The 27,822-nt window shown below is 32.7% G+C and overlaps 1 protein-coding gene across 1 annotated transcript; it reads left to right on the top strand.

Annotated features, from left to right (window-relative positions):
* The first annotated feature begins 6,751 nt into the window (after positions 1 to 6,751).
* LOC142329508 (uncharacterized) lies at positions 6,752 to 27,089 on the top strand. Its single transcript, XM_075374183.1, has 4 exons — positions 6,752 to 6,786; positions 12,421 to 12,443; positions 21,046 to 24,480; positions 24,946 to 27,089. The coding sequence occupies exons 1-4, from the start codon at positions 6,752 to 6,754 to the stop codon at positions 27,087 to 27,089; spliced, it is 5,637 nt and encodes a 1,878-aa protein (XP_075230298.1).
* The last annotated feature ends 733 nt before the right edge of the window (positions 27,090 to 27,822 follow it).

Below are 27,822 nucleotides of genomic sequence, written 5' to 3'. Positions count from 1 at the left end.
AAATAATCAGAAGAAACTTAAAAATTGTTTTCGAATGTATGAGAGAAACAGTAGAGAAAATGGAAAAGAAATTAAATAGAAACCATTTCTTTATAATTTAAAAAGAAATAGTTACCTTCTATAGCCAAGAAAAAGAAATAGTTATTCTTTCGTGTACATAGCTGGCCAGCAATGAAAACATTTTTTACATTAGTACCAATATAATTTTATATTAAATTAAGAGAATAATCACTCGTTAGATTAAAAAAAATAATTAGAATATTGAAATTAAAAAATAATTCAATAATTCAATATTTCTTTCAGCTTATTAGAAAGGGTGTTATGCTCTTGTCATTTAAAAAAAATTCTGAACCAGTTATAAAATATTACAACCAATTAATTAAAAATAGAATTAAAAGATTTTTTTTACATAAACAATACTTCTCTACTGATATACTTTTTAATAATTCAGATTAAAAAGTTTAAAAATCCTGAACTTTCTGTAATTCAGTTCAATGTGCATACAAGTCCTCAAATAATTCATAACACCTTTACAATTTTGATTTATTTTGCAGTTATTTGAAATATATTCACTACCCTATTTTTATATTTTATTTTATATTTAAGCTTTTATCATGATTTCCCTTGATCCATCCTAGTAAGCAGTTGGAGCAGTCCCTTTTTTATAGTTATAGAAGCCTAACTACCCATTCTTGACGCAATGTATATAATACATTATTTTGTACTGATTAGAATAAAATACAATTTATTTTTTTATAAAAAGGTAGAGATTTGCTCTCAGTCTTACATCAGAAGTGACACAGTGATCTGACCCAAACGATGTTACATAGGGCCGGCCAAGTCTCTCACCAACCAAAAATACTTTACGAGGCTTAGCAGTTATTCGCTGCCTTCATTTTCTTCATTTAATGACAGTTTATCTATAGAGTATGATACAACACTGCATAAACCTACATCAGTTTCACAATCAATGGAAACTCCCCAAACCAGGTACAGTGCTCTAAAGGAAGTGATAGGTACAACAAAAATGTTGCAAAAAATGGGAATCTGCATCATTTATACTTTCAAGATCAATTTTAAATAAAATCGTAACTGTTCCAGTTTTTGAGAATTTGTTATTTAAATTTTATCGTGCTTGGTTTTGCAAAGAATGTGCTCTCAACTTAGTGTAATAGTCCATCTTCTATAAAAACTTAACTATTAATAATATTTGTGTATTATAATATTAAAAAAAAACACATGAGATTGATCATACAGTTTGTTTAATGTGGATACCAAGTTCTAGAGGTACAATTATTCTGCAGAGATGGAAAAGAAAGGTGATGAGAACAATTTATTGTCTACTGAATGAGAATTGAAAATGGCAGGACAGAAGAAATTGTAAATCGCAGGATCTTTATGGTGAGCCTGTGATAATGGTTTTGTTAGAGGGGATGATTGCAATAGGTCAAGTTATCTATAGAAATAGCAATGAATCAGATGAAAAGGAAGGTGTACACTGAAAGGGCTGAGAGGTGTTGATGGAAGGAGGAAACCAAGCAAAAGATGGATTGATAATGGTGTTGAAGAGGATTTTGAGGGGGATGAACATCATAATGTGAAAAACATGAAGTGGAGGACAGACAAATTGGAAGAGTTGTTGTTACGGAAACTGCATGAACTATAGTGCTGAGGATGAATGTATGTAAAATAAAAAGAACCTAATTGGCAATCATGGATGGAAATTTATTTATGAATAATGATAGATATTTTCAGTTTTCACTACATTACTGAAAACATCTTCAAAATGTTTTTCACTATCTGTTACACTTTAAAAATCCCCATTCTAAAATAAGTTTTACAGGCAGAGTTTTACAGCAGTTATTCAGTTTCACTGGATAAAAAAAATATGGAAAAGAAATTTAAATCAAGAAATTTAGTTTCTTCTATCTATGTATCGATGTCATCTGGATAGTTCATTTTTTATCATGTTATGTCTGTTTCTACAAATACTAATTATTGATAATTTAATTTTACATTTAATCTCCTCTGCATGGACACTTTTCCTCCTTTAATTTTCTAATTTATTAGAATAAAATTTATTAAAATAATCATTCCATTCTTTCAGTGTGCCTTCTGTTCTTTGAATCTGTAAGAATAGGTAATTGCAACATCGAAGTACATTTGACAGTTATTTTGAACTAATTTATTTTAACCTATTACAGACATCAGAATGATTACATTAACTGATTAACACTAATAGTTTCATTTCTTTTATTTATCCAATTTTTCAATATTTTTTCTTCTAAACAACTTAAATCTACTTCATAAATATTATGTTACATAAATACCTTGCTACAGTCATATGTAATTTTAGCTGTATAGGTTTTGAAATCAGCTTATCAGGTATCTTCACTTGATACCACTTTTGAGTTTTAAAAAACTCCAATTTTATGAATACAAGTATTATAAAATAATATATACTAATTGTCACTTCAGTTCGTTCCAACTGAGACTTGAAATATTAATATAGATGCATTACAGATTTCATGAAAATCAATGTTTGGAATTGAAAATACATAGGTATGCTATCCTAATGCATTAATCCTCCTGCCATTATATCAGAAAGGATTATTAAGTCCGGATTTATCCTTCCTAATAAACATTTCAACTACATATTGTGAAACATTCTTATATAGCCACTATTTAGAAATCAGAGATTTTTCAGGCAGGTCAGAAGACAGTTCTACCTTCAATAAACCACACAATACACTAAACTGCAGTAATTCAAACAGTTCCAATTGTTAACATAGTTCATAAAGTATGTAACAATATCCTACAAAATCACGAGGAAGGAAAGGATCAAAGGTAAGGAAAGGAAAAACTACTTACAGGGTCTCGTTTTGCAGGCCAGGGGATATAAATACTGCCAGGGACAGGGGACATGGTTAGAAGTTCAGCGAGGCCATGTTCGTAGTAACAAGCAATAACAGTCAGTAGTTTTGCAAGCTTGAGTTTGACTTAGTTGCAGTGATGGCGATATTAGTAAGCATGTGGTAACAAACAAGTGAAAAGTATGTAATGCGTATTACAGCTTGGACAGTGGGTTAAAGCAAGAAGTTGTTCAGTGAGTTATTGGTAAACAGCAGTGAAAGTAAAATTATTCCCATTTATAAAGTGTAGGGTAGTTCTATTGTATCATAAAAGTTGCAGAAATTGAATTGTATGAACTTTAGACTGTTTGATTGTTATCTTGTTAATGCAATATTAGTTTATATCAGTCATTTTAAGGTTTTTAGTAAATTGATAAGTATTCTAGTTTTTATAATTTAACTGTTATTAAATAAATTTTGTCCCTTTTATTTGAATTACTATTCTGTATTTTATATATATGTATTGTCATTATTATTATTAATTTTGTTTATATGTTGCTAGAGTAATAAATTGTATTTATAAAAATTTTTGTTTGTTAGTCTCTTAATATCCTGGTCGAATCGCAAACATGCGACAATAGCTTATTCTATTATCCTTTATCTTTTACTATCTAAAAAGCAATATTTCTTCACTTTCTAGTAAATTGTAATTCCTCCCTTAATATATAATTCCCGGTAATTAATTCTCTCCTACCAATAAATCCATGATATTCAGTATTTTTTCTAATTTCTGCCAAAAGAACAATCTTATCGGCAAATCTTAACATCTTATTTTCTCTCTTTAGATATCTATTTATATCCAAACTTCAATTACATCTTTTCTTCAATTATGTTGAAAAACAAATTCTTTATCTCATCCCTCTCAAAGAGAGGCTTGTTTTTGCATCTTCTACTCTATCACCTGATTTGTGTTAAACATTCAATTATGGTAAATACATATTTTTTGAATTCGACTAATTCAAAATGAACAAAATAAAAAATAAAAATATTGGATGTAATATTTCGAACAGTTTAATCAATCTACTTGTAAAAAAAATAATTATCATATTGTCATACAAAAAAATTAAATTGATCTTACATGTTTTTCTATGTAAAAAAAGAAGAAAGAGTCTTGCTGTTATCCAACTGTTTGTGAATCAATAATGTATCATGTATATATTTTTAAATATGTTTGTTTTTACAGTAATGAAATATTATTTGTTCTGTATGAGATTAAAAAAAAATCTAAATAAAATTACATCATGTTTTATTTGAGAACTGGAAAATGATTTCATCATAACAAGAACTTTTGTATGTACATAGTGTGTTTTTTCTTACTGTAGTATCTTGATAAATATAACTTTTTCTCTAAAAGATTTTTATCAAATTAGAGAGCTATTTAATAAGAGTTTATGATATTTATATTGTAATTGACATATAACTGACAAATTGGATTTTAACACAATATATTAAAATTACTTTTGATCACACCAGCTACAGTATAAGTTACTAACACATTCAAAACTACATTAAAGAAGTTTTATGAGTTACCATAAAATGAGAAATCTTTTTTTGAATTTAATATAAAATGCTTTATTTTTCAAATTTCTTAATTAAAGTGTAATAGTTGTAACTATTTACATATTTAAATAAGGATCACCAGATTGTTTATAACAGGTTATGAGACAAGTGTGATTTTCAAAGTCAATTTTCAAATGACTCTGTACACTTGATAAAAGATAATCATGCTATAATCAATATAGAAAAAATTTAAAAGGCAAGATCATTTTTTAAATGGTGTATAATGTACTCATACAGAGCAACCAGAGCATTTAAATACCATGTATTAGAAAAAAAAACAAATTATATATAACCACACAAACATTAGAAACTGTGTATATATCCACATGAATAGGGAAAACTTTGTCAATTAATATCTAACATAAATCATAATGTTTGCAATTATACTGCTCTAAATGTTTTATTTATGAAATTTAATGACTATACAGTCTTGTGCAAATTAATGTGAACAAGAGATAATTTTTAGTGAGTTACTTTGTATTAATGATTCAAGATGCAGTATAGCTGTTTCCCAACATTTCAAGTATTGTCTGAAAATATCTTGTTTCTTTTGAGAGGTTATGTGTATTGCTTACCTATTTTATTTTGGTTTCTTAGACAAAATATTGTGACTGATAAAATTTCATCCCAACAAAAAGGTTGCTGTGGAAGAACATGTAAAACCATCTTAAAAGATGATGCTATTTTATGTAGAATAAGTAAAATTAATTATCAGAAAAAAAGTAGTTTTGAGTTACAAAAAGACACAATAAGCTGGTGTGAAAATTCACAATTCTACTGTATGCAAAAGACTTCTGGAAAGCGGTTGCAAGGCACAAAAGACTATAAGAAAACAACTTCTTACGGAGGCTATGAAAAAGAAAAGGCTTCTTTGGGCAAAAAAATACAAAAACTGGAATGCTGAGACATTGGGAAAAATCCTTTTCTCTGAAGAGTCACTTTCTAGTTCAGGGAATAAACGTGTCACATGTGTGAAGAAGCGATGATGAGCGGGTTTTACCAAAACACATCGACAAGTTTTAAAGCATCCTTTAAGGAAGATGTTTTGTGGATGTTTCAGCAACTAAAACTTTAGTACCCATCTCTGGAATGATGAACAGTGAAAAGTACATCCCGTTATTGGAAAATAGTACTCCACCAGAACTTCAAAAACTTACAGATTTACTTGAGAGTCAAAAATGCCATTTTTCAACAAGATTTGGCCCCCTGCCACTCATCAAAGAAAGTTAAGCTTTTCATGTCTGAAAAAGGGATTTAGTGTTTGGAATGGTCTGGAAATTCACCAGACCTGAACTCAATTGAAAATTTGTGGGCAATTGTGAAGAAAAGACTGAGAAAATGGACTGCACTACCAAAGAGAAGGTGATTTGTGCTGTGATGAAGATGTGGTTTCATGATCAACAAATTAAAGAAATATGTTAAAAAGTTATAGATTCATAAATAAAAGATTTGAAATGGTTATTCAAGAGCAAGGAGGATATATTAAATACTAAGAAAATACTGTAATAAACACTACACATTCTTTATATGTAATAAATTTGATTATTTTTGAAAATATACTCTTGTTCACATTAACTTGCACAAGACTGTATTACATAACAAAATAATTCAAAAATGTCTACATCTGATCATTAACAAGTGAAGGCACCGTAAGAAAGGTAAAATATATTTCTGGTAACTGGAATTTTGATATAAAGAGTACCTTTTGATATAACCAGACGATACCTTTTAAACATAGGAGCAAATTATTTTCATCAGTATACCTATATAGATAGACCTATTGTGCAACAGTTATTCTCTATGTGTGTATTTCTCAGAGATCAAATTCAGTAGCTTTTAATTGCATATTCTAGCCCTTTGGATCTACAAGTTATTTACTTAACAATTCCAAACCTATATTTTTCTTAGTCTAATGGTAATCCTATTAGTAATTCATACAAATAGTACTCCAGAATTGTCTGTACATTTGTAAAATACAGTTTTATGATAAGAGTAAGGATGCTGAAAAACAAGCCTTTACAACTACATTAAACTAAGACTTCTCCTGGTCTTAGGTGTCTACATGAGGAGTGAATAAATCAATAAACTTTTCATTGATAAATAAAGGATTCTGGAAATAATGGATTGCAAATGTTGGCTGAATTATTATTACTAAGGTTAAATTCATTTCATTATGATAACATAATGATAGGAAATTTTAACTTTAGTCTTCATAATGATAGGAAATCTTAATTATATAAAAATTCATATATTTTATTACATAAAACTTTATGCTGACTATGAGAGAACTTATTAAAAAAAATGCTACATTGTGGTAAGTGTTCACATATATTGATCTGATGTTATAATTTTTTATTACATAATGCAAATTTACATTTATGAATTAATCTAATTTCATATTCTGCAAAGATTTGAGTAAAAAAATGGTTGTGAAAGAACAATATTTTTAAAAAGGGATGAGATACAAGAAGTGTTATTGGCCTACTAAGTAAGTATTGGTGAAATCTATGCAGAAAGAGATAAAGGAGTAAGTGTGTTTTTTATAAACAGGTAAAAGCATCTGACCGTGTCATATGGAATAAACTATGGAGATATTAAGAAACCAAAGAGTAGATTAAAAAGATAGAATATTATAAGAACTGAATCTAAATCTGATAATGACTATGAAAATAAAGGATTCAGAAACTGAGTAGTAGTATGACCAAGGAAGAGGAAAGTAAGGCTACTGGTAAGACAAGGAGGCTGGATATCACCAACTTTGTTTAATGTAACTGTTAAAAATACTATAAACTTTCTACAAGAAGAAATAAGGAATAAATGTTGGAGGAAGAACAAATTGAATAAGAATTTTAGATAAGATTTTTTTTTAGGAAAAGCATAGGATATTTAACAGATAATTATAAAGTTAGAAGGCAGTACGACAGATTACAGTATAAAAACAAATGTTAAGAAAACAAAAGTCATGACAGTAGAAGACAAAAAGCTAATGAATATTTGTATAAAAGAAAGAAATATTGAACAAATGAAACACTATAGGTAATAGGTAAAATTTAAACTAAGAATACCAACAGCTAAGAAAATGTTAACAACAAAAAACAGATATTACTAGATTGAAGATTAAATGGACAAAGTGAAAAATGTAAATGAAGTTAATGAGAATTGAAGCTTAACAAAACAATTCAGAATAGGAAAGTTAACTAGCTGGGAAATCAAGAGAGAAGGATTCATTAAACAATTCTAGAAAGTGTAAAAAAGAGTAGAAGTTTATAGGTGATTTAAAAGGAAATCAGAGTTTATCACTCATTGTAAGGACAATATTCTGTAACATTGTTTAATCCAAAAAAAATCCCAAACAAAAGCTGAGTGAAAATCAATGTAGTGAATTTGTTACAACAAAAAGATGCAGAATGCAATATGACAATGAAAAAGGGACAACTTGCAGGATCATTAAACATACACAGACTGGCTGAAAAAGTTTATAAATTTTATATTAGTCTAGTTTTGTGTTTTTTTTTTGTTTTTCTAGATGAAAAACATTTTCACATTGTTGCTCATATATGATATATTAGTTATAATAAAAAATAAACAATAAAAATTATCAAATTATATATTTTAATTAAAATAATAAAATTACCAGCTGCTTCATGGCAAATGACATGAGTAGTTGAAATACACTACAGTAATTCAAATATTTGAATATAACCAGGCAGTCCAAAGATATCATAACACATAAGATAACATTTCATTATCCCCTAGAATAGTTTGCAAGTTAGCCCTTAGTTGAAACTTGCAATGCAATGGCGTATAACAAGACACAATTCACAAGGATGTGTGCACTGTTAGTTGACAGTCCATTAGATATCCATTAGTGAACCTAGTGTCCTATTTGCAAACAGCAAATAACAACCTCCTCTTGACGGTTACCTCTACATGAGCAGCTCTATGGTGACACAGTGTTCTTAAATGGGTGAAGTTTATTGCTCATGGTAGCAGTACATTCACTTTCCCACTCATCATGAACCACCCCGTTTCAGGAAACAGACAAGATTGTTCAAAGCGATGTAATTGGTGAAAGGAGGCTGGAAATAAGCCTCTTTTGCCACATCATCAGCATGCTGATTACCTGAAATTCCAATATGGCAGAGGATTCATCAGAAGCACACAGTTGTATTATGTCAAGTCATTTGTGAAATAACACACTGAATCTCACAGACAATAGGGTGTCTGGAATACATTTTATTAATCACCTGTAAGGCACTCATGGAATCTGAGCACACAAGTACATGAAATGTTGGACTAATTTTATTTACGGCTTTATTAATAGCATCCACCTTTGCAATGAAAATACTGATGATGCCAACCACAAAAGTACAACCAACAGAATTAGCTTTTTTAGAGCTGCCCATATGAACTATAGCATCAGTACTCACGCTATTTATATTACAAAATTTTTTTCGTAAAATAACTGGATTTATGTTCTTTTTATAATACAGACCAAGACTGAATCAGTAATTAATGAGAGAAAGCCGCTAAGAGACGTAATAACATGGAGCAACAGTAAGGGTTGGAGGTAATTGTAGAGCTCTAATGCCTAGTGTAGCAGTAGATCTCAGTTGTTCCTGGTATCTATTTACATGCTGGTTGCAGAATACCGCATTAAAGGTTGGATGATTTGGTTGTGCTTTAATGCAAGCCACATAGGAGCATATAATTTGCTTTAGTCTATTACAAAGGCATGGCTCACCAATGTTCACCAGCATACTTACCATGGGGCTTGACCGAAATGCACCTGTTGTAAGACAGATGAATGAATGGTGGTCTAATTTTGCTATGAAGTAGTAAGGATTTCTCCATATTTAGGTGTTCTAAACTTGATGGAACTACCTTGCACTAAAGTTAAACAGCATTTAAGAGAAAATAATTACGCCAAACTAGATATCAAAACTTACTTTTTTTTCAAAAAGAATGTATTGAAACAAGATAACTGCTGTAGGAACAGGCTATTATTCATGTTAATGGGCAGATGTTTTCAATTTTAGTAGTAGCATGGTCATATAACTCCCAACAGTGTTTTGCTTGGAACCCACACTCCTGAAAGAGACACTGTTATGATAAATGTATAATGTAACCTTTCCCGTTGAGTTTTATCTATGTTTTATCTAATTTCTGCATCAAATTGATGACAAAAAATTCACAATTTTTTATTTCATCCATTGATCAGAAAAGGAAGGGGGAGGGGATATGTTGATCTTTTCATTTGTTTAATGATGAAGAATTTAATCTGTTGGCAATAAGCGATTCCATGAAAAAAGCACACAACTTAGCAGCAAAATCTGATTTCATCACTTCAACATTTTTGAAACTAGCGAAACTGGAAAGAAATTAATCAAATTTATAAACTAAAATGAATGCATGATATGGATAGGAATGAAAAGTTTTCAGTTTTGTTACTTCTCACTTCTTCAGGTTAGATATACAAATCAAATTTTAATACGTTTACTTCAAGCAAACAATTAAACATTACATTAGTAGAATTGTTAATTAATATTAAAAAATTAGATTTTTAATTAATGATTGTTTTCAAACTTTACTTACAGAAATGTTGTAAATAATCAATGTTCATAAAAAAGTGCACTACAAAAAGATCTAATTTTAATTAAGAATAAGATAGTTCCTGAAATAAATAAATAAGAAAAAAATGTAAGTAGATTTATTACACACAATTCAGATAAATTTTTTTCATATTAGCATACATTTAAATATGATGAGATTAAAAGGTAATTCAGATTATCAAAATTTAGATTATCTGAAAATCTGTAAAAGTAAAAATTATTTGAAAAAAATTTCAAAGGTAGAAAGAAAATACTCAAAAAACATTTAATCAAAAACAATCTAAAGTTAGTCTGTCTTTTAAATAAACAATTATCAGTAGAAAATAAGGAATTTATAAATAAAAAAAATTGAACCTCAATATAAATAAAAGTAAATTATTAAAATTAATTATAATAAAAGAACATTCATGTAATACAATGAAGACTACCATTTCTGTTGGCATTTATGAAATTAAAATACAGTTTTCAAAAAGTATCATACTGGATATAATACCAGTTCAAAATTTCAACTCCTAACCTAGACTAATTCAAATTTGATCAACTCAAGGGGCCCCTTATTTCAGTTTGAATTTAAGCACATTTTTTATTTCAGCTGGAATTGTATAGTATGATATTTCATAGCTTTTGGTATAAACTCTGAAGAAATACTCTTTTTGTAACTTGTAAATATTGTTTGATTAATTTAGTTTATAAAAATATTTTATTTACATTGTTCAGTTATTGAACTAATTCCTCAATATCTACTGATGATTATTTAATAATCAAGATGGATACTTATTTTCAAATTTTAATTAATTTTCTTTTTAAATAATTTTTGAGCATTTTCTATTTTAACATTTTTTTGCATGCATCATATAAAGTGTATCCTTTGCAAGCTAATGGTTTCACATCTGTGATGTTTTGGAATAGGATAAAGAGGTTTATTAAACATTTAATAACCAGTTTCTATATATAAAAATTTTGATCAAAATGAGATGTGAAAATATTAATTAGGGTTAGCAGTCTGGACTTAGGCAAGCTGATAATCCTTATCTGTCCTGATGGATAGATTGTCCTTTTACTCTACAAATCTTTTCCTTATTCTTGACCTTTATTGTTTATACATACACAAGTGTGACCTTATTAAGAACTACTTCTTACTGAGGTTCTTAGGACCTAAAGAACAAAAGCATCCTTGAAATCTAGAAGGGCTGCCTATGGTATGACTTCAGGAGTCATTATTTCCTATAACATTTGATGGCTGCACAACAAGTCTCTTATGTTTGAAGTTGGTATACCTACCCAGTAAAGTTTGCCTACTAATCTCCATTCAAATATCAACAACCATTAACTATAGCAGTTGATAACTACTTAAAAATTTATATATATTGCAAATTAGATAATCTTTACAAATTATCCAGCCAGCAATTATATTTTTATTAGATTCAGCTGATTATTATTATGACTAAAAGATGAAAATAAAAATGTTTGGTACAAAGTTATCAGATACTTTCTATAAGATTAATAACCATTGTAAATCAACAACCCCTTCAATCAATAGATTGAAAGTAACATGTTTTAGAGTCAAATATCAAATGAATTTCAATGGGCTGGAATGGTTAAGTACTGCAAATTCCAGTGCCATATCCAGTAGCAAACCAACACAGTTCTCACAGGTGCAATCTCTGAAGAAGCTTATTTATTATAAAGCGAAACACTGATTAAAAATTTATAAACTTAATCTTAAAAAAAGTATGCTGCAGCTGATTTTTAAAAGAAAATTTAGAAAATAGACTCAACGAATTACATTTTCTCTAAAGTTCTTAGTGATGCATAACTTTTAATGCTACATGTAACTTTGTTAACCAGCACGCCATGATAATTACAATTAAAAAATGTTATTTTTCTTTTATAATATATTACAATATGCTTCCAGAAGAACTTCTCAAAGCTGTTATACTGCTTCTTTACAACAGATTATCAGGTAGTTTTGGTTTTGCCTAGCATGGAGGGTTGTCTAAACCCACTTAGTACAGTATGTATGAGTGTAAATTGTAGTATATGTACAGAATACTCACACTTTTTGAGTATCCTGATACTCAAAATATCAAGAATGTACATTCTACATTTGACTTGTCATATCTTTTTATCAAATTGAATCAATTTTATAACATCAATTTTTTTATCCATTTGCTTTTTTTAATTATTCAAATAAATTACTTTAAGTACAGGAAAATATATTACTCACAGCAATGTAATGAATATGAAACATAGAATCAAAAAAGAACGAGCAAAAAAATAGTGATTCATCTCTGGTTTTCTGATTTTTGTAATCTGTATTCTTTATTTTTTTACAGGGCGAATGTTGGTACAATAAATGGTAAGTTTTTTAAATTAAAAATGTAATATAGTATATATTATATGTTTATTGATTAAACAGATATATTTTACACTTAGAAAAATACATGTGTTTTCATCTATTGAAGAATAAAAGTTTAATAATTATAAAATTATTAGAAGTTACTGTTTCACTATTTAAAAATTAGTTTATTACCAATGATTGTCCTTTATCAAATAGGTCTAATACTTATTAGTAGAAATATACTTTTATATAAAAGAAATGAAACTTAATTGTTAGTGTTAAGAATTTTGTGGAAAATACATTAGAAATACAAGTTAGAGAGACTTAATTCTAATCTGTATATGAATCTGACTGAAAAATATTCCTTTTCTTTGAAAATAAAGGATTTAAGCAATATAAGAATTTAAGAACAAAAAATAGATGTAAAGATTTGATTAAAATTATATATTAAATGGAATTTTTACTAAAATAGTGAAAAGAAATAATCATTTGAATTTACTAGTACAAGAAAAATATAATTAATGTAAAACTTGAAAATTTAAGATAACAATGATTATGGTTCAAATCACTGAAGTTTTTATAATTACCTTTTGCTGTTGCAATTGGGAACTCTGGGTTAACATAGATTTCTCATGTCATTTAGTGATGTTACAATATCTTCCTTAAGAAATTGTAAACTGCTATAGTGGTTTATTATGATGCTGTGGTGGAGATTTAAACTAGAATTCAAAATTTGTAATATTAAAGTAAGAGAAAGTGGAAACAACAGTAACCACTGTTTATTCCCAATTACCTGGAGCTTGCTTACATTACACTACATTTTTTTATTTTGTTATACATTGGAGGGGGAAATCTCTAACAGACACAATCTGCCCACAAAGATTGTAGTGTCAGGCTTTCACTGACTAAAACTCCACCACCTCTACAACAGGTGAAAACATAATTATAAGTACAACAGAATCTCCAGAGGAAATTGCAGGTTTCCTGTCAGAAATGGGCGGCAAGAAACTCAGCGGGGTCGAATGGGTATTGACAGAACACGTACATCCGCATCCAAACCTAACTCAGGATGACCTAACCTAACTTAATCTGGCCTTATTTATCTTATCTAATCAATGCAGATGGACGTCCACCGACCCGTAGCCTGCCCTTATCCTATTCCCAGCCCACTTCCTCGCAACGATGCTCATCACCATCTTGGAAACCGCATTCCACCTCTTGGCACTAGCGAGCATGACACCCGATTACGTTGTTTGTGTCTAGCGGACCCGTTACCACTGCATCCACTGCGTCCTTGGACTCGTCCACATACGCACATGAAAATCACATGATCGACATCATCAAGGGCACCAACAATACAGGCACAAATAGTCGTCGCTGTGCCCACCCATCCTAGTGTACAGATATGACCTGAAGCAGCCATAACCCGACAGGAACTGAGTAAACAAAGAGATTACCTTTCCAAGTTTCCTACTAACCTATGGCTCGACACGCTTAATTATTATACGTTTTATATCAGTCTTCCCTTGTCAAATTCATTTCATTTGGACTGCCACTCATCTAGAACAACACCGTAAGATGAGAGAACACTATAAGTCGACGGCCCTATCCTCTCCCTGGTAACAGTCTTCCCTGAAATGTGCCAGCAAGTCTATCGGCGTACTGGAGATAATGAACGCCGCCTCTGAGAAAACAGTTCTGTCGCTCGAGCAGACTCGCAGAGACCTACTTTTCAGAACCCGCACAAGGGTCAATCTGTACTCTATTTGTTCAGGACTTTTAAGCAAGCAGGTGCCCCGTGGTATCAGGATCGAGTTCACAAGACTGGAGTACACGTGCCGTTTTTTGCGGAGAAGCCTGCTCGTCGCGGCCACAATCTTCTCTATTTTACAATCTTCTCTGCGTTTTCAATCATATTTCTCTTAAAGTAACGTGTTTTAATCTCCTCGTTCTGAAAAGAACGCAAGCATAACTAGCAGGGGGTGGTCCCCTAGCTTGTCACAGGGACTTACGACCAGGAGTCGTTGCCAAACAAACCGAAGTCAGTAGTACAGACGTTGGGTGAGCAGTAGGAGTTGAAGAAAACCGACTGTCCTACATCAACCGACCCCCACATTCGACTATAGAGACGTTGCGATCGGACACAACGACCAGGTCTACATCTTTCCTCGTGGCTACCTCGCAATAAGCGTATTAACACGTGGCTTCGGTTGTAATTAAATCTGTAATACCTTCATTTCCTATGTTTGCAAACCTTGCTACTTAACCTGTGCCCCTCCGCACCACACAAGATGCACACATCGGCTGACTGGAATAAGCTGTCTCCTTTGCCAAAATTGAAACACAGTTCGGAGCGATCAGAGCCTGATACTTAACCGCAACATGGTTTGTCTCCCAGCACCTGAAACAACGATCCTACTCTTTTCTCATGATAGCCGACAGAGGACCCAGCCAATCCAAATTCTAGACCTGTCAGAAATTGCTTTAGTGGCCCAGGCAGAAAAAATTCACCGACGCGTTCTTAGTATCGCTTAAAGGCCAGCCTAACCGAAGATAGCTTAAAACATGCTCTCACGGTACTGAAGTTGATGTCCTTGATCTGGACAACGACCCTACAATCCGCCCTACTGCGGAAATAAACATCAATAACCCCTACATTTTCATAAAGAACGGCCTTAAAAGAAGAGATTCCGTCGCCTTGGCCTTACCTCTCGCACGGCTGTCGATCTCATTATTCTTCCCCCTCCTAATGGAGAGAATCTCGCCCGCTTCCTCCTCCGGGACCCTTTCTTTAACTTCCTTAAGAAGGTTTGTGTAAGACATTCCACCAGATTTCACAAATGTTCTAGACTGTACGGCGCTCTCCTGTTTCTTTTTAGGGTCGGCTTCCTTCTTGGCCGCTTTCTTAACGTCTCTATAAAAGGAGACATCGAATTCTGATTTTGTCGTATATTCACATACTCAAATAACCGCCTAATGGACATGCCTAGTCTGGTATCCGGTAGACCAGTGATCAACTTTTGTGAATCTTTTAAAAATTTGTTCACAGCTTCCTGGACAACGAGTACAGCCGGCCCTTCGCTTTTTGATGAATTTTCGACTATATTATAAGTAGAACAACAGTCTAAACTGAGGTCATCACCCATGACGGGTTCGTTGTTGCTCTCCCTAATCAGGTGCTCCGACTTAACCTTCCCTGGTCCGAGGAGTTTCTTACGGTATTGGCAGTTCTGCTTGACCCTCTTGACGTATCTAATGTTCCCGATGACCAGGTGGTGGATCACAACAATGCCTCTTATCATTGACTGAGAACTCATCAAACTTATTGAGTCATTAACTTAAATAGTCATAACAAACAGCTCCGAGGGCTATCTCCTTGACACTAGCCGGGCAATTTCATCGTCTAGGAGTTCCTCCTCGAGCGGAGTCCTAATATCTGAAGCATCACCTTTTTTTCAGTATGTAACGAGACAGACGTAAAGGACGTGATCTATCGCCACTGTCTGTATCTTTCAGTTTTCCCTAAGCGCAGCCAGCTGAGTCACTAGCCCCTCCCTCCAGCTCCCTATCACTCTGCTTCAGTTCGCGCTCGTCGTTCTTGGCGTTGTGACCGCGGATCTTCTAATTAACGAGCCTGCCGACAAGCCCGTCAAACAGGGTATCCTTGTCCTCTAGCCACTCCAACCCCGGCGACAGGTCTACAAGGGTCTCGGTCGATGTGGATGGACGCGAACTGGAAGTGTCCATCCATCCATTTCACCTCAACGGTTCAAAGTCGCTCGCATCAACTCCGGGGTTTCGGGTTTTAGCATCAAAAAGATCCAAAGCAGTGCTCTCTTGCCACTTAATGCGAGAAAATGACGGTTGCTTAGCAACTGTAAACAAATTTGATGCGAAACTGAATTTAAGATTAAAAAACATAAACTAAGCAACTAGTTATTCTAATAATGACTACTAAAAACCAATAACGTTAGAAGTACGTGTGTAAACATCACATTACACTGACTAAACCAGCATACAGGCATAAAACTTCTTAAACCAAATAATTAAGTAAAAAACTCATCACAGTAATTCAGTAGACTGGTCTTCATAAAGCTAAATTAAAAAAAACTAATTCATGAAATATAAGACTTCTCTTGATTTTTAATTTATCTTATTTAATTATTTTTATCTACATCTCTTTAGCGTTCTTACAATATTTATTAGCAGAATAGTGCTTTACAAAGTAAGAAAGAAGGTGCGAGGGTCATTCAATAATTAAAGACAGAAATTAATCTGGAGATAAAAAACCCATTTAATCAATGTTGACATTTATTTCCAGCAATATTTATACATTTGTCGGAATCTGCTTATTTAAGTCTTATGGACAAAACATCTTTGTCTTGATATTCGAGCCAATTTAGCATATTTTCTCTGATGTCATCATTGCCATTAAATTTTTTACCACGTAGCACCTCATTGAGACCAAAGAAGTGGAATCCGTTGGGCCAAGCCGTGTGGGAGCGGGCGTCATAAAGAGACAGAATGTCTTTACATAGAATCCAGAACGTTTTTTAAACATTGCTGTCTTTACTTTATTGATAAGCCTGTCACAGTAGTATGCGCTGTTTATTATTGGTTGATCAAGGAAATCGACAAAGACAAACACTATTGCATCCAAAAAAAGTTTCATCATGATTTTTCCTACTAATGGTTGGGTTCGGGGTCTTTTCTTGACAGGTCAACTCTAGTGTACTTTCATTTCATACATCTATATTTTTGATTTTAGTTTATAATGGTGAATCTATGTTTCGTCACACATTAGAAAAAAAGCATCACTTTCTTGTTGATAACGTTGTTCCAGCTCTATGCACATAGGAAATCTTGTCTTCCTACAGTGATCTTTCAACTCTCTTGGAAACCATCTTGCGCTTGTTTTACGGTACTTTAGCTTGTTGGCGATAATTTTATGAACTGTATCGACTTAACTTGTAAGTTTTCATCTCAACTGTAATCCGTCAGTCTCATTGGATAAGAGAATCTATACGAGTTCCAAGCGCTGAAGTTAAAACCAACTGGAATCCAGAATGGTGCTCGTCAGTCCCTACAGTTCAACCATCCTTAAATCTTTATTGCTACTTCATACAATTGACAGTATTTTTTTTGATTTTTTTTTTGTCTTCAGTCATTTGACTGGTTTGATGCAGCTCTCCAAGATTCCCTATCTAGTGCTAGTCGTTTCATTTCGGTATAACCCCTACATCCTACATTCCTAACAATTTGTTTTACATATTCCAAACGTGGCCTGCCTACACAATTTTTTCCTTCTACCTGTCCCTCCAATATTAAAGCGACTATTCCAAGATGCCTTATAAGTAAGTGGCTTATAAGTCTGTCTCTTCTTTTAACTATATTTTTCCAAATGCTTCTTTCTTCATCTATTTGCCGCAACACCTCTTCATTTGTCACTTTATCCAACCATCTGATTTTTAACATTCTCCTATAGCACCGCATTTCAAAAGCTTCTAATCTTTTCTCCTCAGGTACTCCGATCGTCCAAGTTTCACTTCCATATAATGCTATGCTCCACACATATACTTTCAAAAATCTTTTCCTGACATTTAAATTAATTTTTGATGTAAACAAATTATATTTCTGACTGAAGGCTTGTTTCGCTTGTGCTATTCGGCATTTTATATCGTTCCTGCTTCGTCCATATTTAGTAATTCTACTTCCCAAATAACAAAATTCTTCTACCTCCATAATCTTTTCTCCTCCTATTTTCACATTCAGTGGTCCATCTTTGTTATTTCTGCTACATTTCATTACTTTCATTTTGTTCTTGTTTATTTTCATGCGACAGTTCTTGCGTAGGAGTTCATCTATGCCATTCAATGTTTCTTCTAAATCCTTTTTACTCTCAGCTAGAAATACTACATCATCAGCAAATCGTAGCATCTTTATCTTTTCACCTTGTACTGTTACTCCCAATCTAAATTGTTCTTTAACATCATTAACTGCTAGTTCCATGTAAAGATTAAAAAGTAACGGGGATAGGGAACATCCTTGTCGGACTCCTTTCTTATGTTCTTCAATTATTACTGTTGCTGTATGGTTCCTGTAAATGTTAGTAATCGCTCTTCTATCTCTGTATTTGAACCCTAATTTTTTTAAAATTCTATTTTATTCCAGTATACGTTATCACATGCCTTTTCTAGGTCTATAAATGCCAAGACTGTTGGTATGTTTTTCTTTAATCTTCCTTCTACTATTAATCTGAGGCCTAAAATTTCTTCCCTCGTCCATATACTTTTCCTGAAAACAAATTGGTCTTTTCCTAACACTTCTTCCACTCTCCTCTCAATTCTTCTGTATAGAATTCTAGTTAAGATTTTTGATGCATGACTAGTTAAACTAATTGTTCTGTATTCTTCACATTTATCTGCCCCTGCTTTCTTTGGTATCATGACTATAACACTTTTTTGAAGTCTGACGGAACTTCCCCTTTTTCATAAATATTACACACCAGTTTGTATAATCTATCAATCGCTTCCTCACCTGCACTACACAGTAATTCTACAGGTATTCCGTCTATTCCAGGAGCCTTTCTGCCATTCAAATCTTTTAATGCTCTCTTAAATTCAGATCTCAGTATTGTTTCTCCCATTTCAACCTCTTCTTCCTCTATAATACCATTTTCTAATTCATTTCCTCTATAACTCTTCAATATATTCCACCCACCTGTTGACTTTACCTTTCGTATTATATATTGGTATACCATCTTTGTTTAACACATTATTAGATTTTAAATTATGTACCCCAAAATTTTCCTTAACTTTCTTGTATGCTCCGTCTATTTTACCAATGTTCATTTCTCTTTCCACTTCTGAACACTTTTCTTTAAGCTAGTTTGCACTTCCTGTTTATAGTATTTCTTAATTGTTTTTAGTTCCTTTTACTTTCTTCATCACTAGCATTCTTATGTTTTCTACGTTCATCCATCAGCTGCAATATATCGTCTGAAATCCAAGGTTTTCTACCAGTTCTTTTTGTTCGGTCCTCTCTTTCATTCCTTTTGCCCAGCCCGTATTCACCCACTATATTTCCTTCCTTGCCTTTTCCAATGCTTGCATTCCAATCTCCAACTATTATTAAATTTTCATCTCCTTTTAGGTGTTTAATGCTTCATCAATCTCTTCGTACACACACTACCTCATCATCATCATGAGCGCTTGTAGGCACATAGACGTTAACAATCGTTGTCTGTTTAGGTTTTGATTTTATCCTTATTACAATGATTCTATCGCTACGCATTTTGAAATACTCTGCTCTCTTCCCTATCTTCTTGTTCATTACGAATCCTACTCCTGCCTGCTCATTATTTGAAGCTGAGTTAATTATTCTAAAATCACCTGACTAAAAGTCGCCTTCCTCTTCCCACCGAACCTCACTAATTCCTACTACATCTACATTTATCCTATCCATTTCCCTTTTTAAATTTTCTAACCTACCAATCTTTTTTTAAATTTCTAACATTCCACACTCCGACTCGTAGAATGTTATTTTTTAATTTTCTGGTGACCCCTTCCTTAGTAGTCCCCACCCAGAGATCCGAACGGGGGACTAGTTTGCCTTCGGAATATTTTACCAAGGAAGGCGCCTCCATCATTGCTATATGAAAATGCAGAGAGCTACATTTTCTTGGAAAAAAAGCAGTTGTATTTTTCCATTGCTTTCAGCTGCACAGTACTCAGAGGACTGAGTGATGTTGATATGGCCGTTTGTCGTCCTGACTTACACCCTTAACAACACTGAAAGAGCTGCTGCCCTCTTTCAGAAATCATAAAGGCAGTTATAAATCTCCCTCTATATACTTCTCCGATATGGTCGCACCTTCAGTCCAGCTACTCTGTATCACTGAGCACTCAAGCTCCCTCACCAGCGGCTAGGTCTCATGATTCATAGAGGAGGTTTTTTGATCATACAAGTGTAAATGGTAATCGGGTTTTCTCCTTCTCAAAGCAAAACAAGATCACTGCACGCTGTTCTACTAATTTGTTCTACTTAATTAACTTCAAAAGATCTCGCCATCGTAAAATGAGATTTTGAAGTTAAAACAATTTTAGGTTAGCTGATCAAAAGTCATCACCGGCTCACTGTTCTAAAATATCATAACCCTCTTACCAACTCTTTTGCTATTTATGTTTTTAATTACTGAACGATCCTCGTTATTGATTATATTTACGTCATTAATTTTTATGTACATAAAGACTTGTTTTTGTTTATTATATTTTGTAGTCTACTCCTCATAGTTCTTTTTCAAACTTTTATTTTTTTCAGTTTAAGAAAGTATAATATTCTATCGCTTGTGTTTCTCAGGAAATAATAACCTGTCTGGTAAATTCTTTTATCAAAAGATTTAAGATTACAATAAATTCTGAAATGTTCTGAATTTCTCGGTTTATGTAAAAGAAAATTGTTTCGAACAATGAAAAGACCTATCACCGGTCACTTTCAAGGAGATTTTACTTTTTTATATTTGTATATCTATACAAAAAAAAGCAACACAAAACCCATATTATGCACATTTCCACAAATATTTCTATCAACTGTTAACAATTGTTGTTTTTATTTGTTCTAGAAGTAGTACTGACGTACAGAACAGATGAATTAAAATGGAGACGTATAGTATTTCTACCTTTTAATTTTTACTGGAGAATGTTTATGGCAGCATGCTGTAGCGTCTACTTCGGTATGAATATTTTTGATGAGGTGTTTGTGTACGAAGAAGTTCGGGAAAGTTACGTACCGACGTCAGATTTTGTATCTAAAGTTATTAATCTTGTTTACTTAACAGATACAGTATTATCAGCGTTGCACAAGACTTGGGAAACCGTTCAGACATCAATGCCATATCAACCGAGATCTAGTCTCTCACTCTTACTTGATTTTATCGCGTTGATACCAAGTCGAACGTTCATGAAACATAGAATTCTACATGAAGATGGTTCAATTAACTGGACGATGATAACACGAATGAACGGATGCCTAAGAATATACAGAGTGTTTATAGAACTGATAAATCTTCAACAATTAATGGGTCTAAATCCGGTATTAGTTTGTGTAGTTCAAAATAACGCCCTTATATTCTTCACAGCGCTTCTATTGAGTAGCGTTTGGTATACGTTAGGATTCAAACTGAAGAGTGACGGTTCGTGGTTGTCAGATCTTCAAAGTTACACCGATGGTATCGACATAAATGATCCGACAGAAATGTACGCTTTCAGTTTCCAACAGATTTACGTCGTACTGAATAATAAATTGACTACAGATGTAAGAACAGACAAAATACCGGAAAAAATTTTATTTACTTTAACCCTATATGTCGGATTCATACTTAAGACGGGATATATAATAGGGCATATGGTTTTAAGTATATGTAAGTTTCAAAGTCGTATATATAAAATTAAAGACCATTTAAGAGTTAATAGCAGATGCTTAAAAAATGAGAAGTATAAGAAGGAATTAGAAGAATACTACACTTCCTTCTGGAATAACTGGTTCGGAGTATACAAATGCCCGCTTTTAGATAAACTTCCTTTATGTTTACAGAAAGATATATTGACGGATGTTTATTGGGATGCGATAGACCATTCCCATATTCTGAGATATTTCAGCGAAAACATTAAAAGAGATATAAGTCTTGTCATGGAATCGAAATTTATGCAACCGGGAGATTATATCTTTAGGAAAGGTGAGGTTAGAAGTAACTATTATTACATCGCGAGCGGGGTCGTTCAAATAATGTCGCATTACGATGGCGTTTCTCCGATACTTACGATCGCAAGCGGTTCCTGTCTCGGTGGATTATCGTTAACGTTACCTTCAAAAAGTCCCACGGATGTTATTTGTGCGACCGTTTGTGAAGTCCGTTTTCTGACGTATAAAAATTTTCGTAAGGCGTTAATGTTATACATAGAAGGAACAAAGACTCTATTTACCATAGAAAAAGAGCATATTTCACACGCAAAAAAAATGTTCGTATTATCAAAAGCTTACAAGAAAGAAGATCCGACGATGAAGATATACGGTATACCTCAAGACGATAAATTAAAGTGGATCAAACACAGATGGAGAACGGTAAACAACATAGAAATGCAAATGCATCAGTTTTCAGAAAAGTACTTACATAAAATAAAAGACGAACAGTTACCCACAGAAATGACCCATACCTCAAAATATCTGGATGTTATCGTCCTCAGCAGCGAAGTAAAATGGGATGCCGACAAATGCTGTCTTCGTAGCGCATGCCCGTTTGTACTGGAACCAAACTGTAATTTCATTAAAGTATGGCTGTCATTTGTCGTTATCCTGATAACCATCGACTGTACGCTATTGCCTTACTGCTCCACTTTTAGCGGAGAGATTCCTGAATATCTTACAAGATGGGAAGAAGTATTATGCTTCGCTTATTTATTTGATATCTATTCCCAAGCGATAACTGCTGTTAGGACCGTCGATAAAACTATTACCGAACCGATGCCTCTATTACGTCATCATTTAAAACGCACGATATTTCTTATAGATATATTAGGAACGATACCTATTCGGGGGGTCGCTAGTCTCTTTTTTCAACGAAATCAGGTGCCCGTAAGCTTGGGATTACATAGATTATTAAAATTAGTAAGAATAATAACGTTTCTTAAATATAAACACAATTCAATTTTAGAGAGCTCTTTTATGAATCAATTTCTAAAATATATATACATTTTTTGGTTTTTCGCATATTTATCGTCGTGTTTTGCTTTTATGTTGGTCTGTAAAATCGACGATCAAGTACTGGCTTGTAAATTGAATTCTTGGTATTTACATTTTGTTGATTTGCTACAAGGTACCGCAGAATCATATAATATCAAAGACGGTTACGGATATATAATGCAGTCGGGAGAAGAAAATTTCACGTATTTAGTCAATTCACTTCATAATTTATTACAAATGATATACGAATGCGGTTTAAATCCTTTACCTTCAGTAAATAAATCGGATATATATTTTCACGCTTTTTTAATATTTTTAATATTTAACATATATATGTATAACCTATCCGAATCGGTTGCCATATGCGTATTGAAACGCCAAAGAGAGCAAATTCATAAAGAAACGTGTACTTCGCTAAGAGCTATTCTCGGTGAAAAAAATTTGCACGCGGGTTTATTAAATATGCTCGACAATTATATAAGTTTACAGTGGGTTTCAAATTTAGCAGTCGACGAAGATCTTGATTCGACGCGAGCAGAAGATATGATATCACCGATAGTAAACTTTGAAAAAGCGAAAGTTATATTGAAGGCTGTCAGAAGCATATCGTTTTTTGATCAACTTGATAGTTATATGGTCCAACGAATTTGCGATTCCTTCAGGTTGTTTACTGTACCAGAACAATTTATTTTTTGTAGATCTGGAGAACACTCGATGAGTTTTAATATTATTTTAAAAGGATACTGTAATTTGACATCGATGTTAAAAGAAGATCTATACTCTTACCTGGAAGGAAAAACCATCGGTCCTGGAAGTTTCTTTCCCTTAATGGAATTAGCGCAAAATATTCCTTGTTTGCAAACAACGTATAGCATTACGGTTTGTGAGGTAGCTACGATCGAAGCGCACAAACTACGAGAAATTTTGTATAGCGACCAATTAATAGTCAATAATATAAAATCGGCAATCAATTTTGAAATATCAGAGCTCGATATAATAGTAAGCAAGAAAAAATATAGAAAAGAGAAAATAAAAATACCGAGTTTTCTACCACGTCAATTACAAAAAAAACCCAAAGAAACTCGAACTACGGTTTGGACAAAAGTATCGATGAAAGTTTTAGATTTTATTAAAAATCCTCCGTTTATAATAAATCCTAACGGAAGATTTTTATTTTTTTGGGAAACTGTAAAAATTATACAAGTAATTACCACACTTTTATACGTGCCAGCTGTCTGTACATTAGTGTGCGACGTCAATAATACATCAAAATTCATTGTAGCCATTTTACTTGATACTTTCTCACTGGTCGATATTTGTATGAGACTGTACGTCGGACATTACGATGAAAACGGGGTATTGATCAACAAAAAGATTAATTATTTTAGTCATTCGTTCGCAGTAGATTTAATATCCTCGTTTCCTACTTACCTATTTTTTTCTAAAAATAGTTACGAGGTAAGATTTTTTACCGCATTTCTTAATAAATCTCTACAAATCTATAGAATAAACGGATATATGTCCGCGTTAAAAAGAAAATTAAACATGAGTCACTTTCAAGCTATAATTTTAAATTTTTCTGTACATTGGTTTTTAATTTCTTCATTATTCTCGCATTGTATTTTCGTATATACCTGTAAAGTGAAATGCGATAACGGATCGTATAATATGAATTGCAATGTGGTGAATACGTGGTTCGGACGAATGTTAAACGAACATTTTATCAATAATCCATTTAAAATGCTTTTGTTATGCTTTTATAATTCGGTAATGTTATTCACAGGTCAGCATCAGCAAGCCTTTTCTATAGCTAACAGAAAAGAAGTTAAAGTCATATTATTATTCGGTTTATTGGCCTGCGGATTTAAATGGGTATTTATTAGTAAATCGTCTAGTTATCTCATCGGAAACGGTAAGAATTTTACTAAATATAGAGGTAGTTTTAAATTGTACTGGTCATTTATACGTAATGAAGGAGGCGACAGACAAGTGGCAGCTAAAATTGAAAAACACTTTACGTTTCAATATATAAGAATGAAAGGTATAAACTTAAAAAAATTCGTGAAAACTTTACATCCATCGTTACAATCGGATTTGACGTTCGCTGTGTATTATAGAAGTATGTTATGTTTGCACGACTTCGTCGGTAAAAGTAAAACGTTTATGAAATATTTAACGAATAACGTCGATGAAATCCATTACGTAAACGGTGTGAACGTAATAAACTTGAACGAAGTCAACGATAAAATATACTTTATTCGTCAAGGATGTGTAACTATATTCAACGATTTAGGTGATTACGTAAAAATGATCGGTCCCGGGTCGATGTTCGGATCGTTCAAGGTGAACGGAAAAACAAGACATACGTTAAAATTTGTCAGTCAATTTTATACAGATTTATTATTCATACAGTCCGATGAATTCTTACAGCTGATGGAAAATTACGAACCGGAATGTAGACGTAATTTCATTAGAGAAACTCGTAAGTTGGAGTACGTCAGTTGTAATCTGAAATCCGAAGAAGAAGAGTACAAACAGTACGACTTTGATATCGGCACTAGAGATCAAAACTGGTTTTATAAAGGTTCGATATTTTATAATTGGTGTATGGTTATTTTATCTATAGCGGTTCCGTATATAACCGTTTATCCCGTACTGTTTATTATAATCGCAAAAAAATATCTGGTTATTTATTATACCGTTATATATTTACTAGATGTTATTTCTATTTTTCGGATTTTCATCGGTTTCAATGCGACATACACCGATGAAAAATCAGGCATTTACGTATCGAATTTGAAATATATACGTTTGAAGTATATAACTAAACCGACAGGCTTTATTTTGGACCTTATTTCAGTAATACCGCTTGAATTTATTTTTTACTTGAAAGAAAATAAACTAATAAAAGAGCTATTTCTTAATAGAATGGCTAGACTGATTATACTGATCAAGTTCATTCGCGATCATAACGAAAGAGTTTACATTAAACCTTGGTTACGTTGGCAAGAATATATATGCAAAGTAACACTACTACCTTTTATAATGGCTTGCACTTGGGAATATATCGCTTGCGCTAATGGATGCTACATATTAAAAGCCCCTAGAATGATAAAACTAGATCCAGAAACTAATTCTGCGTATGAGTTTTCGATTTCCTTATACGAAGCTATAAACTCGTTTACGATTAGCGGATCGTACGATTTATCCAAGCCGTACACGGTTAACGAATGCGTTCTGATGACCATCTTTATAATAGGTACATTTCTTTTTCTTCCGATGATGATAGGGAGTTACGCACAAGTATTAGATATGTCAAATTATTATAAATCGTTATACGAGTACGATATTCTTTGTATGAAATTATATCTTCAGCTACGCGATCTCTCGAAATCGTTGTTAGAACTACTATGGAATTATTCATTATTACTTTGGTCGACTAACAACGGGCAAAGTGTGCCGCATTACGTACAAAACGCACCAAATAATATGAAATGCGAATTATTCTTCGATCTTTATGGAGCCCATATTAAATATAATGCCCTTTTTGAACAATGTCACGCGGATTTTAAGTTTCAATTATCCGGTAGATTAAATAGAGCCGTTTATTTTCCCGGTGATTTTATCGTTCGTAAATACGATGTCGACAATAAAATGTATTTTATTAATTCTGGTCAAGTTGAAGCGGTCGAATTCGACGATTTAAATGTCGAATTGGTTAAAGACATTTACATTACCGGTCAGTGTTTTGGGCTTAAACAAGGACTGTACGAACGCTCACCGCATCTTGTGACATATAAAGCTAGGAATACAGTCGAATTGTTAACGTTAGCTAAACAGGATTGGAGCGATTTAAAAATAGCATTCCCAAAAGATGAACAAAATATATATAAAACGGCTCGTAAACTTAGTCTTGACGTTTTGTAACGATCGATCGATTATACTTCCTTTCATTTTAATTACTTTATATACGAAAATTTTATTGATATTTAATATTACTCTTAAGTACGGTGTAAAGATCTGATTCAAGTAAAATGATCTTTAAAAAAATATAATTTCATTATTTATGTAGAAATACACAGCTATATAAGAGTAATAAATAACATTATTATTTATTCTGTCTACCGCTAAAACAAATTAAAGTATTTCATCAAATCTTTGTACTAATTTTGAAACTGAATAAATTTGATTGTTTATTAATTATTATTACTTTATTTATTAATTAATCGATTTATTTATACAGGATCCGGCATATAAATCTGACGAATTTGTAGTAATTGTTATGTTGGCACCACTGTCAACGAGAAGGCGGGAGTGTTGTACATCGACAGGTCTATTCATGCTATTTCAGTAACCAGTATGGTCGTGGTCGGGTGAACAACGAGGTTTGTGATTGAAGCCTATTTTAAAAATAATGACTCTGTTATTGTAACAGCGTTTATTTCGCAGACATTTCAATTTAAATCGACACGCGTCTTTCCTAGTACGAATACGATATTGTTGTGGATGAAGAATTTTAGGAACACATCGTCTGCTTTGAAAATGAAACCGACAGGACGAAAACGGACTGTGAGAACGCCTGAAAACATTAACGCTGTAAGGTTAGCTGTTACGCGGTCTCTACGACATTCAGCAGCGAGACAGGCTGCTGCGCTAGCCA

The sequence above is a fragment of the Lycorma delicatula genome, chromosome 8 (genome assembly GCF_047948215.1).
Source record: "Lycorma delicatula isolate Av1 chromosome 8, ASM4794821v1, whole genome shotgun sequence".
In the NCBI taxonomy this organism is placed as follows: domain Eukaryota; kingdom Metazoa; phylum Arthropoda; class Insecta; order Hemiptera; family Fulgoridae; genus Lycorma; species Lycorma delicatula.
The sequence above is the reverse complement of the archived record's forward strand: the minus strand, read 5'-3'. Positions and strand labels throughout refer to the sequence as shown.

What these genes read in the sequence shown, in the direction of transcription:
- LOC142329508 (XM_075374183.1), top strand. Translation starts at nt 6,752, where the DNA reads ATGAGAGAACTTATTAAAAAAAATGCTACATTGTG. An exon ending in AAAAAAAATGCTACATTGTG is followed by an intron (nt 6,787 to 12,420) that starts GTAAGTGTTCAC and finishes ATTTTTTTACAG; the next exon opens with GGCGAATGTTGGTACAATAA. An exon ending in GAATGTTGGTACAATAAATG is followed by an intron (nt 12,444 to 21,045) that starts GTAAGTTTTTTA and finishes TATTTGTTCTAG; the next exon opens with AAGTAGTACTGACGTACAGA.